Here is a 16,606-nt window from a genome sequence, read left to right as displayed (position 1 = left end):
GGATTCTCTTTTTTTAAATCCCTCGTTCGATTGAAGGAAAGAACACGGGAATATCGTGTTTCCGCGAGGTACTTCCCTCGGTTTCTCTTACCCTTGTGCAAATTCGCTTTATCGTCGCGATCGCTGTAGAAAGCCTCGCGCCCCTTCGTACCGACACGGGAAGACTTCGTATGTACACTTATTTCACGCTCGGTGGGACAACAAGGCTCGAAGGGAACATCCTTTTCTCTTCAGTATGAAGTACGCCAAATCGAAGAAAGTCGAAGTGGAATATCTTTCGGTGCACGAACCGTGATAAATTTGAACGGTAATATACTTTCGAAAATGGATAAAAGAGACTTTAAAATCTGAAAGAGTGGAGATTTTAAAAATAAATAACAAAGAGACTTTAAAATTTGAAATAATAGCTGTGTTCAGAAGACAAAGCTGCTCAGTGAGCACTCAGTCTTTAATATTATTGGTTTCTTATTTAAATTCAGCGAAAAATTGAAGGCAAGAACGTAATCGCTGAGCACTTACTGAGCTGTTTTCTGTTTGTCTGCTGAAAACGCAGCTATCATTAAAAAAAATAACTCTAGAAATCATATATATATTATAATAAAGATAGAACACCAAGTAACCCTATATTAAAATGTCGCATTTAAAAAATTTGCTTTATTATTTTGCTATGTTTTTTTTCCAAAATGAGATCAAATTTATTTATAAACAGTAATTTTGAAACTGTAATTGTATACTTTTTACTAGATCCGTATAGAGAGAGAATCATTATCAATTATTTTTATTGAAATAAATTTCTTTTTTTCTCTCTCTGAATAATGTTCTGATTTCCTAATATAATAGTGATATAAAAATGTTATTAAATTTAGTTCGCATTCCTATGTTGTGCGCACTAATTCCTATCTAGCAAGTCTTTTAATAATACTTTACGAGTTTGCTAGAATCAAAATACTTCACACCGTATGTTATCTCGTACATGTAAAATGACATCAAAGCACGATGACGTAAGTGCTCGGTGACAGAAGATGCATTTCGTCGTAAAAGGCCACAGCTCAAGACTCCGCGTCGTTACGTTTTCTCTTTTTCACTAATGAATTCTTCACTCGAACGAGTAATTGGTATCTCGCATTATCCTCAATCAACGCGACTGTCCTCGCGCGGATCTCACAGACGAGACGAGGAAGACTGTGGTACCGGTGAAAGCAGAGCTGAAACCGCAGCGAGGTTGGGTGGGAGATGTTGGGAAACGGTAGCGAAAAGTGCATCAGTATGGGGGCTTTGCTGATTTACGAGAAGTCGTTGCTAGGAGAGCATTAATATCCGTGACGGAATATTAAACCGCGAGCGTCAATGGGTAGATCTTCAAAGGGATTTTCAGGGTGTCAGAGACGAGGAAGGGAATGAGAAAGAGAGAGAGAGAGAGAGAGAGAGAGAGAGAGAGAGAGCTGCGTCCCCGCAAGATTATGAGATTCTCGTTAAGTGTCATGTGTAAAGAGTTCTTTCATACGCGGCTGAGCCAACCCCTGGATGGCGTTGCTCGTGAAATACCGTCAGATAAAGGTGACATGAAAATTTATCGAACGTGCGGGTTTTTCAGAGATTCGCTTTAAACTCCTCCCCCAATCCTCCTCCGCTCTGATGTCCTGTGTACGATGAAATGTAAGCTGGCTTACTCTGCCAGCGGTTTTACCACGGTAAGCGAAAGAAGAGAAAATTGCGCGAATGGATGCGACTTGGAGTTAAGTTTAAAAAAGCGCTCATTTCATGTGGAATTACTGCGAAATTTTTATCACATTTCTTTAATAGAATTTTCGTAGACTTTGCGCAATGACGCATTTATGCAAAAGCGACCAAATCTCATTCGATCGTATATCAGTTTTGCCTCTCGTGATCTTCATTGCACCTTATTTAACTGTCTCGGTCGGATATCGTTTCCTTTTGATGATTTCTTATATATCTAATAAGAAAATTGAATCCAATTGAACGTGACACTGTGATGGAAATTTTCTCTTCGCGCGAAACAAGAATCAGTGACTTTATCCGAAACACGAGTGGAGCTCGGAAAAAGACGGTTAAGATAATGAGATAAGAGAAGCGGACGTGGGATCGGTTCCGGTAATAACGAGGGAGCATTTTTATAACGAGGATCGACGTCGACCGCTTTCTCCTGGGGGAAAGAAGCGAGACGTTCCTTGCTCGCGTTCCCCATCGTGTACCCTACCACGTTCCGTCCCCTCGGCGCCGCGCCGGTTGCGGGCGGGAGCGGACTTAATTATCTAATTAATTAACCTCAATCAGAACGATGAGTAATTTCTCGCTCGGGTGGCGCCTTTGCCGCCGAGACTTTCTCGTCGCGTTGACTGCGGGGAGCGAATTACGGATGAGCTCACGGCAAATCGATTATGTCCCGATGCTGACGTTCCGAAACGGTGTGTCTCCGCCGTAGTAGTTCGCACACAAGAGAGGGTGAGCTCCTCTTGCCAGGATCCACGATCCTCCTGGCGATATCCTGCTCTAGGTGGCCGACCAATTTTCCTCCCCCGTGCCTCGTCCGCCTTTATCTTTGGCGCTTACGCCGATCGCACGATAACTCGCTCGTGAAGGGCGATCGTGGTCGTTCGTCCTTCGTGCGGAGTTCAGCGCGGTGAGGCTTGGGTTAATTCGGGGGATTTTGGATAAAGAAGATAAATGAATGTCCTTGCGAATCGCGATTGACCTTTACTTTCATTATATTCCTATATAGTGTGTTTAAAAGAAGAAATAAATATCATATTCAGCTAAAAATGGTAGTGAATGAATAATAGCGATATAAAACATCAATGCGTATGAGTTGTTTCGATGAAAACAATTATTTAACATTCCGAAATCAAATGTCGCAAGTTCTAGTGTCGTGTTTATTTAACCATTTAAATTCCTGAACAAACTGATTCCCCCCTCGCAAAATAATAACGAACCTTCCGCGATGGGCTCTCAATTTCTATTCTGATATATCTCAGGTCGCTTTTCAATCCCGTCTTTTCTCTCCGACAAAAGCACCCCCGAAGCTACCATCCAGCTGCACCCTGCGCAGCACCGCCCCCAATGTGTAACTGACGTTTTTGACACGTCAAGTGGTTCCATCGCGCTTCTACCTCGAGGGTCGGTGCGTTTATCGGCTACTGTTTTACATAAACATTCCCGGGAGGGTGATGGATCGGTGAGAGTGAACCTGTGGACGTCGCGCATTGCGGAGATTCCTCTAAGTGATCTCAAGTGTTTTCGTAGTTGATTCGGCTTCTCTCACGTACCGATATTCACCACCCCGCGCCCGTTCGAAGCTTTTTAAGCTCCGTTTAACCCTGGCCTCGGGGCCCATCTAACTTCGGTATTTAGTTAGTCAACCCTGCCCGCGAGGCGTCATGGGAAACGACAAGTGGCTCAGTCCCGCCCCAGCTAGAGCCTGCTGATGCTCGAGCATATCACCGGCTGTGTACATATTCAGGCATACATCACGCTGACGCGCATGTGTGTGGTTTGTCGCTACATGCCGAGCGGCCTATATGCCTTTCATGTGATAATCCTTGTGTATTTAATCGGAGGATGTCGATGGAGCCGACTCGGTGCTTGACGCAAAAAGCAAACGATCCCTCGTGGATTAGTTCATAATTTGCTTTGAGCGGAGGGCAGGATGGAGGCGAGAGAGAGCACTCGAATGTGGCGAACGCAACTTTCAACGAGTGTTTATTTAACAGTTTAGATTTTTCTTCCTCTCGACTTTGATTCCTGCCGCTTTTCAATAGTTACGGGATAGTTACTCTTGGTTTTGTTTTAAGTTTTCGTTAAATATACATTTTAAATGTCAGTATCAAATCGGGATGACGAAAGTGCCTGCATATAGTGTAAAGTTGGATTTAATATCTATGCTATTATCTCGCGGATCCTTGACGAGTTGAAGCCGCGGAATAGCACGTTTTAATGATGATGTTTGAAATTTCGGTTCGTAAAATTATAAAGCTCGTCGTTTACAACAAAACTGCAGTGAGCTGCTCGCATAATACTTACAATTCTCATAAATGAGTATTGTGAGTTGCATTGTACAAAAAAAAAACAGATTATAGATTGCATTTCAAGTTGTTATATGTATTTAAGTATGATAAGCATTAGGGACAGTTCGAGAATGTAATACTTATAATAATAGCGGATTATGACAATGATAAGGATAATTATGACCCCTATGCGTTCTCTGCGCTGTCGCGCTTCCTATCACTTATCGAAATTACTCTCTCTTATCGCGGAAATTATTCGTACCACTCGTGTTGCAACCTCTGCAATCGATAAACCTCTGCGGCTATATGAAGTCACCTGCTTCAACATGCGCTTTCGCGCCTTAATTATGTTTATATGAAGGAGATTACATTATCGCGATCCCGCGAGGTGTTATTATACGAGTCCACGCGGGGGAGATAATATCCCGATAAGGAAGCTTTTCAGAAGCTACGATATTAATGCATAAAATATCGCAATTTGAAAGCCTTTAAATGCAAAGTGTCAAAAGATTTAAATTGAGAATGTTTTAGAATGGTAGCTTTATTAGTATAATTTTCTATAATAATAAAGTAAAAATTTAAGCGATTCTTATTAAAAAGTGCTCATCGTGCCAGTATTTGTTAATAAAGTTTTTGATGAAGAGCGTTTTGTTCCACGAAGTTTGGCACAGCTTTCTGCGACATTCCACTATTAACGAATTACTCGAATGGCGGATATAAATGAGACACGTTCACACGATGCTGTCAAATCGTCCGGAAATTCTCGTTCCACGTCTTATCGCTCGATTTCCACGTTTGTTGGCGTGCTCGAGTTTCTCTGATTTTTTGTAACTTTTTATTTTGCTAATGGATTGCGCTCTCGAGAATGTTCTCGCAAAGATCGTGCTATTTCTCCCAACTATCGAGATCACATCCAATTTTGAAGCTTATTGATATTTATGATCGTCAGGTAACCTCCTTAAATCAGTGTTAAAATTAAATAATTTTATCATGATAATTGCTTTTGACATTTTTTTCTATCACTATTTATATTTGCAGTCGTTTATACGAGCATACGTTTTGGATAACTTTTACGTATGTATCTTGATGTATATTTTGTTCTACATAGCACTATGGTATGCTAATAACGTAAGTAGTCCGCATAATAAATTATGATTACAAAGGCAAGAAATAAGATACATAGTTAATATACATTCTTCTCAAATATCTTGTTTTCAAGATATCTTACTTTTCCATACTTTTTACTCACCCTATAAATATTAATTAATTATACGTATTTAAAATAAATTTAAAAACTATTGTGTGTGTAAGTAACTCGAAGTTAATATATACATATATTTTGTATAAAAGAAATAATGTTCTGATTCTTTTTAAACTTCTAATTAATTTTGATATATTTTTTATATAATTGTTTTCAAGATAATAAAGCGAATTGAAAGATCAAATCGGGAGATGTCAACAACGGTTGCAGAGAACAAGACGGTCAGTTCTATTTTATTTATAAAATTTGATTACTCATTCAAGATCGATTTTCCTTCTACATAGTTATAATTAATGTCATATTTATGCATCCTTTTTATCAAGAATTCTTTTTAGAAATTAGACAGATTGGTTTTGTTAAAAAACAAGAAGGCGGAATTCGAGGACGCAATCGTAAAAACGGTTAGCACTAATTCAATGTTTTTTTATTTTTTATTTTTGTGATCATATCTATATGTAATTAAATGCATTTACTTTATAGACAGATGAGCAAAAAGAGACTACGAAACACTTAGAAGACGAAGTAAGTTTAAAAATGAATCGTGTATGCATGAAAAAAATTTTTAATGTTTAATCATAACTATCGAATTATTATTCAGATGAACAGGATTAGCACAGAATTAATTACAACATCCAATAAAATTACTGGATTGGAAAAAGTTGTTGAAAAAGTAATGGTCGTCTTTCGATGTCTAATCTGCTGTTAATCGTTTTTACCAGCTTCAGTAATTGTTATTAAATCGTAGATGGTTTTTAGTACAAATACCCGGACAAATTACTTAGTTCAGCCAACGCTATCGAAGGTGAATGTCCAAAAGAATTCAAAGGAGCCACGAGTCCATTTGAGAAGTTCAAGGTAAATTAAATTATTAGTTGTCATGAACATATTTTAGGACATTAAAGAATAATAAAAAAGAACACAATATTAAGTGGAAATATTAATAAAAGAAATTAATAATTGTGATTGCTAAAAAATATTACGAATATTTAATATTTGTTATTTTTACTATTTGTTAATATTAATTTAAGATTCTCGAACCGTCATTTCCACCATCTGTACCACCGGAACCTCCGCCTCGGAAGTATGGGATCTTTGTCAGTAGACCGCCTGGGCGGAGAGCGTCGTCTGCAACTGCACCTGCGACTCCGCCGTCAAAAATCGGATTCAAATAACAGCGCCTCTGCAGAAGCTTCTTCCGAATCTGTTAATCAATATCGTAAGACGTTAATTACACTATAATAATGTTCATAATCTTCAGATATTTATGAATAAACTATTTGTGTGATTATTGTCTTGCCTATAAAAAATTATGAAAATAGAGAAGTGTGCGAAAAAAACGTATATATTTATGTTAATTTATGAAATTCGGAATGTGTAGACCTAGAACTCAAGTATCTGCAATTACAATTTTTAATACATTGTGTTTTCCGCATGAGAACTGAATACTAGTGTTATCATCTGTTTCTTTTATATACATCGTTTCATATACAAGATTTTAGATTTTCACATCTCATTCTTCTAGCTTAAATTTTTTTTAATTGCATTATAAAGTAAAATTTCTGCAGATTTTCGAAATATATTTTTAAATCGACTTAATTTCACAATTTCTATTTTATAGCTACCAATAAATTTCTTTCGCGATACAATTACCATGATGGTGATCGAAAAAGACATCCTAAATGGCTATGCACAAAGACGCACTCGAGACGCTCTTCGTGTTGCAACATGCGTAAGGTTCATAAGGATTCTTTAAAAAATGTTACACCTTTTACTAAATCACTATTAGGATTGGCTACTATCTTCCTCCGTGGACATCCGTAAAAATAGAATATTTGAATACATCAGTGACTCAAAGACAAATTCCGTAATTTTACTTGACATTTTTATTTTTGCTTTTAAACCGTCATTAATGACACTATACTATAAATTATGTAATTTTAATACTTTAATATTTATTCTTATAATATTGTACATTATTATGACTATAAAATTATAAATAAAATTGTAATAATCACTTAATAAATATGTAATCTTATTATGCGTATTTTAATTTCCTTTAGTAGATTGTCTATGCCACATAATTACAAAATTTGGAAAATTTCCGAGATTTAAAAGTATTTAGATAATAAAAACCGAAAAGCTATAGAATAGTCCTTATAAATTATCTTGTCTGTTTGCTAAACTACTGTCAAGCTTATCAGATCGTACGCTTTCATTTAAGGACGAAAGTATTTAATTAGATCTATGCATGTTAAAATCAACGTGCAATTGGAAAGTACTCTTGCTACAATACATACAATCTTTTGATGTAACAATCCGCTTCACCTATTAATTATCCACTTATGTCATCATCTTTCTGCTATGGATACTATCGTTCTATTTATTCTTTCTATTCCCAAGTATTTTCACACGGTATCATTTTCGAAATGTAGCGCGGATATCGCGAGACCATTATGTTTTGTCAAGATTACGGTGAAAGGAAAATAATTATTTTCCACTTTTAAAATTAATAAAAAATTAATTTTCGTATCAATTAAAAGCTACTGTTTCTGAATGTGCATTTTATATGTATTTTTTCATTTTAGATTTATTTTTCACTCTAAAATAGTAGTAATAAAATTTTTATTTAATCTGTAACTAATTTTTATTCGTTTCTTCGGAAACAGTCTTCTTTCAGAGTCACACGACACAAGATACTCCTTTTTCTCGAAATTTATGTTTAAATATATTACGAGATGATACTTCCTACGGAATACAATTGCCAGTACACTAAAAACAGCGCATTTTCTCATGCGGTCCGCCTTGTTCGAGCCACAGAACTGCGAGCGATCGAAATGCATGGACTTGCGAGCGATCGGCCAACTTTCACTGACGACTCGTTAGGTTCGCCGCCGTGGTTTCGAGTCATTCACAGTTATTCCGCGACTTCGACGGTTCGCAGTAGCGCTGTCCGTATTTCTCTCCTCGTTCGAGACGGCAGCTGTCACTTCAAAGTGCACGTTTGGTGATATATCGGTAGCAACACGTAGTGACACGTTTGCAAATTCTATGTTTCATTCTACTATTTTCGGAATGTTATTGTAAGCTTGTTTGGGTCTCGCACAAACGTCTCCTGGTGACACAGTGATATTCGACGTCCAGCATTTCATCTGGATATTTTTCACGGTGAACCCTTCGATTGTGCGTAATGGAGAGACAGAGAAATTTGTTGCAGCCACGCAACATATACAATCGCAGAACCAGCACGCGATACTGAGTTACGATCGGTGAATTTCGATTTACGCGTGATTTGATTTAGCGAGCGAGCTGGAACACGCGCGTGATTTTCGACGTCGACGTTTGGGGATTGATCGTTCGCTCCTCGGTTAATTGCTTTCCGAAATTTCGCACACGTCGGCGTGCGATTTAACGGGCAAATCGCATCGTTCGCGTTCGCAAGGTATGGGAATACCTCGTTGTGCGCGCGAATTATAATCGACAACGTTATTCGCAAATGCGAGCCACTTCGGAAGTGAGTTCCAGCGCCACTCCCGCTCCACGACAGTGTTACAGTTCACTGAGAGAGGTCTCGCGTCGTTTGCACCGTATTTCTCAGGATAAGGGAATAGAAGGAGAATTCCCGTTACGATTTCGCCGGTCGTTTCCGAGACGCTTCCGTGCGCTAGAAGTGTATTCGACGATACAAAGGAGTTGTCGACGTCGCGCTCGAAGCGGTCGCGGCTCTTGAGAACGAGCTTTGTCGCTTTGGATGAAAGTAAGACGGACATCGTAAGAGGATTTAACTTTATTGCTGCAGTGAGTCTTGAAGAAAGTGGAAGTTGTCGGAAAGTGAGAGTCTTTTCTTTTCTTTCGAGAGGGAGAGAGAGAGAGAGAGAGCTGTGACCGGTTCACAGCCGTCTGGTCGATTGCATCGATCGCGGGTCCAGGGACAGGTATTTGTTTGGACGCTCTCGCGTATAAGAAATTGCATACCTTCGAAAATTCAGGTTAAGGCAAACTTACCGCTCCCGGAGCCACGGAGCGCGATCGATTGCACATTTACGTAATAATACGTGATCGTCGAAAGTGGCAGAGTCATCGCCACGAATCGACGTTTACTGCACATTTACATCATTAGATACATAATTTCACAGTTGCGATGGATATCATGTTCTCTGATAATACATGCAACGAATAAGGAATTGGAATAATCTGGAATAATCAAATGGATTTCGATATAATCATGTCGCTTTCATTTTATACGTTATTACGCACACACACAAAAGCACACACACACACATATATATGTGTATACAAACGTAGGAAAGAAAACAAAAATAGATTTTTCTATTCGTGCATTTACGTATGCAAATTTAATTAGTCTTTAATTAATCAACTGTGCTCGATATTTGATACTTCTTTCAGATGTAATTCTCTACCTCAGTGGATTCGTACATTATTACATCAGACTTTGTGTCTGATAAGACTGCCAGAGGATTGACAATAAATTAGAATCATCTCTAGTCTGCCGTAACGTTCGCCTTATTGAAAAAAATCGACATGGATGCCAGTACGTTGCGGTTAGTAATATTTTTGGGCATGTTTCTGGTTTTCGCCGGCGATTATAGCGCATTGATCGCTTCAATTTTCGGTAACGCAACGGAGAGGAACATAACTGATGCTATGAGAGAACCCGAGGCTCAGCTCAAAGGGCCTCCCCATGATAAGATACCTGTTGTCGCGAAAAAAGACATCGATAGGAATAACGGTAAGAATGAGGCTATCGTGTAAATGATACACGATGTAACATGATACTTTTCCACAAATGCGTTACGCGAAACACAAAATTTAATATAATATAATCTTTTCTTTCTACAACGTAAAACATATTTACTTTGGCAGCAACACGATGATATCCCATCTCTCTCTCCAAGCTGTAATTTTATACTTTGTGTAAGATATCCTTGCGTACAAACTGCTTAGCATTTTCCCTTTACAATTGCTATTGCATAAAAATACATGCGAAATCTACACGCACGTATATGTCGTCATACCATTATTCATCGAGTTGCGCTTGTTAGTTCGCGTGGAGCTAATTGTTACTCTGCGAATTGACTAATTAGTCGCGCACTCGTCTGTTTTAATTATTTGACAACGTTATCGAAATCCCCTCAATTAAGAATGTATGTATGTCTCATTTGTCTTGCAGCTTATCGAAATCTTGCTACGAGCATAACCAGTTCTCGGTCGAGAAAATGCTGTTGGAAAGTAGTCTACGAGAAAATGAGTTTCAATCCGATTATAGAGTGAATGCGTGTAGTATGTTTTTAAATATTTATAGATTAACGGTATAATTAGCGAGCGTCATGTACGATAATATTTAATTATAAAAATTTAATTGTAACACATTTATGATATATCAATGATTTTATGTATTTATATTTTCTGTATCGCTTAATTATTTCTAAATATTTTCTAACAACAAATTAATATTATTTTTTAATATCAGAAAAAATATAGCGGAAATTATAATGATATACTATCAATCTTGATATAGACTTCGACGAATAAATCCAAGGAAAGTGATATACTTATAAAATAGAAAAAAAAATAGAATAGCTAACGTTACTAATGTATTTGTATACTCTAATTAAGTTTCTAAAGTTCTGGAACATAACGAGAATACTTTTGTTTCTGAAAGTAAAAGTGTCCTTGTCACGTCCCAGATCTTTAGAAATTTTCGACCCGTGTTCTTGACTTTTAACTTGTCACTTACTTATAGTGAGATTAAACAAAGCCGGTCATTTATTCAAATATGCGTTGTCATTCGGAATAATATTTGTGATCCATTAATCGTCCCATCATTCAGAATGATATTGCATGTGCCTCGGCATAATTGACAATATGATTCCGATTTTTGTGCAGTTGCCCTACGCCGTGCAAAGATGATGACAACGATCAAAACTGCCTGCTTGCCGAAGCTAATATGCGAACTCACCAAGTCTGTTCACCAAGACCAACTAAGTGAAATGGAGCGATCTCTTTTAAATCTTATAAGGTATGCAACTACTTTTACGTACATCTAGATCTATTTCTTTATTTCTATTTGTATTACGGGAAGAGAAAGTGGCTTATTAGATTAATAAATAACGAACTTGTCATTAAATAGCAAAGATTTATTTTTGATTAAAGTCTGATTTTTATCAAAATTAATTAGGGAAGAATCTGATAGTGATAGTTGGTATGCTGCTCAATTTATTTGATACAACAAAGTGAGAATCTACTTTCATTGAGGCTCTTGCACTCAATGTTCTTACTTTCACAACTTTCGATCGGCATTGCAACTAAACGACTCAGGGTCCGTCGACCCTGAAATGCAGGCGCTATCGTAAAAAATACGAAAAAAAAAAAAAAACATATTTCTCTCTGGTCACGCAAATAATGACACGAGGAAAATTGCTAAGAACGTAATTTTACGCGAATACGAATGGCTGCGTTTCTTATTCAAAAGCGCAAACCGATGACTGTCCATCAATGATGAATGGATGTGTCGAGAAATTTTGCAATTTTCAGCGGAGCTAAAAGCTAATAATAATCACGTGTGCATCACAATTATATACAGAACGTTTTGGAAAACGACGACGTAGGCGACTGTAGGAAATGTCCAACGAGAAACGCTTGCTCGCCCGGGAAAATTGGATACCGGGACAATGGCGCGCGGCGTGCACACTCTGCGTATTTTGCAATTTTCATTTACGATCGGATGTAAAATGCAGCTAGGTCCCACGTATATACGTATCCACTGTGTTATGCGGATAATGCAAAGAATTATACCGTGAATTCGTGCTGTTTTACGTTCTGATTAAAAGCAACGTTACGTTAAAACGGACTCTGCTGGAAAATCGGGAAATGCGGCATCTATCCGCTTTTAAATCCCCATATTTGCACAGTGTGGAATGTATCATTGCGGTGGACTCGATGCACAGACATTTCCAACATGAATGTATTAATATACATTCGTGAGTGTTGATCCTCACCACGCGAACACGTATTCGTTAGAACGTTGGTATATCAAAAACGGAGAGAAGGAGGCATTCTTTCCAAATTAGCGCCTTGATAATCTAGCCTTTAACATAACTAATCGGTTATTTTGAAAATCACAACGCGCGTTCTAAATATATAATTTTCGTAACCAAATTTCGTAACGAAATAGTGTCTGCAAAATGTATTATTTAATATTTCTTTAACGATTACATATTGATTTCAATTTGTCTTTAAGAATTATAGTATCCTAATCCGTGGATATTATCGCGAATTAATGATTGTGTCGCATGTAGTTTGGAAAGTGGCCAACTGATGAAAGCTACCGCGAAAGTTAGCCGTCTCTTATGTAAGTATCATCCGAAAACGCGCACGTTTGCCGCACCTCGTCGTAACCTCGACGAATACTTTCCTTTTCATTATCCAATCTGTATACTTTCTCCGCGACACGGCATACATAGCATTTTGCATCTGCCATTCGGCCTTCCCGGAACTCTGGCTTACTTCTGTAAACATTTCATCGGCAAATGGCGCAAGCTGATAGAAAGCAATGAGTTACTTACAATTTCGGTAATTAATTCATAGCTTCTGATTAAAAGAACGCTCGATCATGTCATGCTCGCCGTAAGTTATATACAGAATTATTTTCATTTTCAAAAAAAATATAAATTTCTCGTATTATTCATGAATGAAGTACAAATCCTATGTACATATTTTACTTAACATATTTTTTACACGCAATAAGAACAAATTAATATGTAATGGTTTGTCTTCCTACAAGATAGTACTTTTTATTTAATATCTTAGCTTTTCATTTCTTATGTTAATAACTAGAAATTAGAACATTTATGTATTTTATTATCTCTTTTCTCTAACAATATTTGTTCTAAAATTATATTATATTTAAAAATCTATTATAGAAATGATAATTCGCGAATAATAAACGAGTAAAGTAATTATCGTAATATGATTAAATAACAAAAATTAAAGGAACGTTTATACAATATATCGTAAATCGAATTTCAAGGATATTAAAACGAGCTCAAATAAAAGTCTCATATTTATTACGGTCGTTCATTTCCACGTGTTAAACGAAAACGACGTCGACGAACAGTAAAATGAATCGACGCAGAAAAGCGAGTTCCATTAGAAAGTATAATGAACCAAAACGACAGCATTGTCCCGACGTATAGTGCATTTTTGTTTTCGTTTAAAAAAACAATATTTCTTTACATTACATTGCACATTCATTAAAAGTGTATTTGTGATAAGGTAAAAATTCCGTAGTTTTTATAATATATTAAATTGAAGGCAGAAGTGTTTATAAAATAGAGGCCACATGGAAGGGACGCGACTGTGGAAAATACTGTATTAAAACTTCCCGAAAAGTTTTCAAATATAACTTCAAGTACAATTACAAGTCGTAGATAGAGTAAATACAGGCGCGCGTTATCTTTCGCACGTCTTCATTGTCTTTTCTGCGTGAAAGTGGACATCCTCGAGCGAAAGAAGATCGCCCTAGGAAGGATTCTTGCGCCGCAGTTAATGTCCCGGAAGGATCCAAGCTTTATATTTACTTTTATGCCTGCGTAAACGCCAGTCCATTCTGACGCATCCCGATTTTTATCGGCGTGGATCGCTTCGGGTTAAACCGATCAAGATGGAGAGGCTAAAAAGCCGTTTTGCGTTTATTCGTTATATCCTGGCGCCCCTTCGAAGCTGGGAATCGTAAAGAGGGGAAGAGCTTTCTTTCTCTTTCCCGATGGAGGAAGACGTCTTCTGCGGGAGCCATGCGTGACGAAACTGCCGCGCTTTTGCTCTTCCGACAGGTCGAACGATTTCTCGAAGAATTCAGCGCGGTATCCGTTCGCTTTTGACGAGATCCGGATGGTTTTTGAGGCAAAAATCGTCGGCAATCGACGTCGATTTTAGTTCTCACGGAAATCCGAGGGAATAGATTTGCATTTGTAAAGTAACGTACGTGAGAATCTTCGCGAAAAAATCCGGAAGAAAGCGATTTGCCTTGCTGTTTGTATTCCGGTAATAGTTTACTTCAATAATGCTTTCTACAAACGTTTCTAAATTATTCTTTCAACTAAAGAAAGAATGAGAGAAATCGATGTATTGCAAACTTGTTTAAAGTAGAATATTATCACGGGATATTTTCAACATAATTTTGTTCTAAAAGAGATGACGAAACTTGTTCTCTTTCAACTTATCTGAAAATGCAAATGCGGGTATATTGAAGTAGAGAAAGGAAGTAGAGAAAGGATCCGATAATATATCCTCGTTTTTGCTGGGTACAACTGGACTTTGTATTAATACGTTTATAGTCATGGTTGATGTCGATATCGAAAGTAAAAGGTGAATTGCCTTGTGCTAGTTCTTATGCGGCTAAACCAGTTTCACACGGTCAACTGTTTCGATATTCGATTCAGTTTTGTAGCACTTTGCCAGATGGAGAATTTTTATTGTCACGATATTTAAAACGTATTTTATTTATTATACGCCACATATTCATGTAGCCACACTTATATAAAAATATAAAAATAAATGAATCTTAAACTTTTGATTGGTATGCAAAAATCGATTTTACGATAAATGGACTGATTATCATACCACAACGCGAAAATAATTGCATCTCGCGACGCGGGAAACTGATTACGCTAATAAAAACTTCACTGTTACTTTCAGAGATACAAGTCTGAGCACAATGGCGGAAGTACCATCGAGATATCACTTCGCGGCTCACATGGGTCAACTGATTTCCGGTATAGAAGGCCAAGGTTGTCATAATTTTTATCCGACATGTCCGTTGCCGGGTATTAGAGTTCTGAACATAATGAAGAAGATTCGTCTACGCTAAGGAACCATGATCACCGTCACTGTCGAAATCGACGATTTAATTAAACCTGTGATATTGTGGATACTTCGTTTTTGTTCGCACTCAGGAGTATTAACATCATAAGAATACAATTTGCACAATGATAAATCGCGTTTCTGGCGATGCAACATGTAAACGATACTCAAGTTTTCGTGATAATAATGTTAATTACTGAGAGAGAGAAAAAAATGACAATATTCTGTGACATTTCGAAATCTCGGTTAGATTGTAAAATAAAAATTTTAGCTCGTAAATTCACATCGTAGATTGTTAAAATTACAGAAAAGTATCTGAATTAATATTGAGTTCTTTCCATTAATTTTAGAAATTAATTTTAGAATTAATATTCAGTTCTTTCCATTAATTTTAGAAAATTATTCTGTCAATCTCTATAATTATTTGATGTATAATAATTTACTTGTAAATTTAAAAGATGATACATGCATTCGTATGAATGTATTTGTACTCAATGTTACTGTTTATTTATTTGTTAATAAGTAGGTACTTATGTCTTGCTTATACGTGTCGCTACTTTCACTCACTTTTGATACACTGTGCCTTGTAAAATTTATTTTTAAATTTTATATTTTGAGAAACCTGTATAACGCGTACGCATAATCGCTTATTTTATAACTTTCTATTTCTGTATATATTTTAATAACGAAAAAAAAAAAAATAAATTGTAACTTGAAAACATCGAATATTTCGTTTTATGGTTACAAAATGTTCCTATACTCTATGTAATTTTAATGTAATAAATAACTTTAAATTTTATTTTATATTTCATAAATATTATTTTTATATAATACATGTATATAAAAAAAATTCTTTAATTTTATACTTGCACTTCCAAGCTTTATATTTATTTCTATGCCTGCGCCAGAATATTATCATATTTCAATGAGAAACAGCAAAAATGCAGAGAATATTCAGAACGTTCTTTTTTTTATTGCGAAATATTCTCCCAGTCTGCCATAAGTTCATTGTATGCATACGATCCCGAAATCGTGCATTTCCGTAGGAAGTCCCATGGTGACGCTTTGCCAAATTATCAGCATTCCCGATCTCCGCTCTATACCCTATTCTTTCTCCTATTTTAATACAAAAGCGCTGCCATCCCCAGATATAATCCGGAACCCAGCGGGGAAACGCGCGAAAATTATTAGAATAATCGTCGGCGTCTTTATCGACTTAAGCCCGATGCCAACTCGTCCCGAGTGGACATTTCCCAACGAACCGTGCGATCGTAAACGAGATCGTGCCAAGAGTCTCGGTTAGAGCAGTTAGAGCTGGAGCGATACGCGAGGACAAACGGGATGTAATACCAATGAAACCGCGCCACTAACCGTCCCCACTGCCCTCCGAAACAGCCAGCGACACATTCGGAATCCTCGCAAAAATTATCGCACGATATCGTCG

General features: G+C 37.1%; 2 protein-coding genes across 6 annotated transcripts; both read left to right on the top strand.

Moving 5' to 3' along the window:
- Positions 1-4,723: 4,723 nt before the first annotated feature.
- LOC108765035 (uncharacterized) lies at positions 4,724-7,151 on the top strand. Of its 3 annotated transcripts, none has more exons than XM_018513507.1 (9): positions 4,724-4,971; positions 5,061-5,150; positions 5,442-5,504; positions 5,619-5,684; positions 5,764-5,805; positions 5,882-5,953; positions 6,029-6,138; positions 6,312-6,499; positions 6,902-7,151. In XM_018513507.1, the coding sequence occupies exons 1-9, from the start codon at positions 4,888-4,890 to the stop codon at positions 7,102-7,104; spliced, it is 918 nt and encodes a 305-aa protein (XP_018369009.1). In that variant the 5' UTR covers positions 4,724-4,887; the 3' UTR covers positions 7,105-7,151. The 3 variants fall into 3 exon arrangements, with proteins under 3 accessions (XP_018369009.1, XP_018369011.1, XP_018369010.1); XM_018513509.1 differs by having other exon boundaries at positions 6,040-6,138; positions 6,902-6,982; XM_018513508.1 differs by lacking the exon at positions 4,724-4,971 and having other exon boundaries at positions 5,080-5,150; positions 5,434-5,504.
- Positions 7,152-9,039: 1,888 nt separating this feature from the next.
- On the top strand, positions 9,040-15,407 carry geko (olfaction protein geko). 3 transcript variants are annotated; one of them, XM_018513446.1, is made up of 4 exons: positions 9,040-9,111; positions 9,688-10,030; positions 11,188-11,320; positions 14,998-15,407. In XM_018513446.1, the coding sequence occupies exons 2-4, from the start codon at positions 9,823-9,825 to the stop codon at positions 15,167-15,169; spliced, it is 513 nt and encodes a 170-aa protein (XP_018368948.1). In that variant the 5' UTR covers positions 9,040-9,111; positions 9,688-9,822; the 3' UTR covers positions 15,170-15,407. The 3 variants fall into 3 exon arrangements, with proteins under 3 accessions (XP_018368948.1, XP_018368947.1, XP_018368949.1); XM_018513445.1 differs by lacking the exon at positions 9,040-9,111 and adding an exon at positions 9,143-9,215; XM_018513447.1 differs by lacking the exon at positions 9,040-9,111 and having other exon boundaries at positions 9,232-10,030.
- Positions 15,408-16,606: the final 1,199 nt, after the last annotated feature.

Source organism: Trachymyrmex cornetzi, unplaced genomic scaffold (assembly GCF_001594075.2).
Source record: "Trachymyrmex cornetzi isolate Tcor2-1 unplaced genomic scaffold, Tcor1.1 scaffold47, whole genome shotgun sequence".
In the NCBI taxonomy this organism is placed as follows: Eukaryota; Metazoa; Arthropoda; class Insecta; order Hymenoptera; family Formicidae; genus Trachymyrmex; species Trachymyrmex cornetzi.
This window is presented reverse-complemented; position numbering and strand designations above follow the sequence as displayed.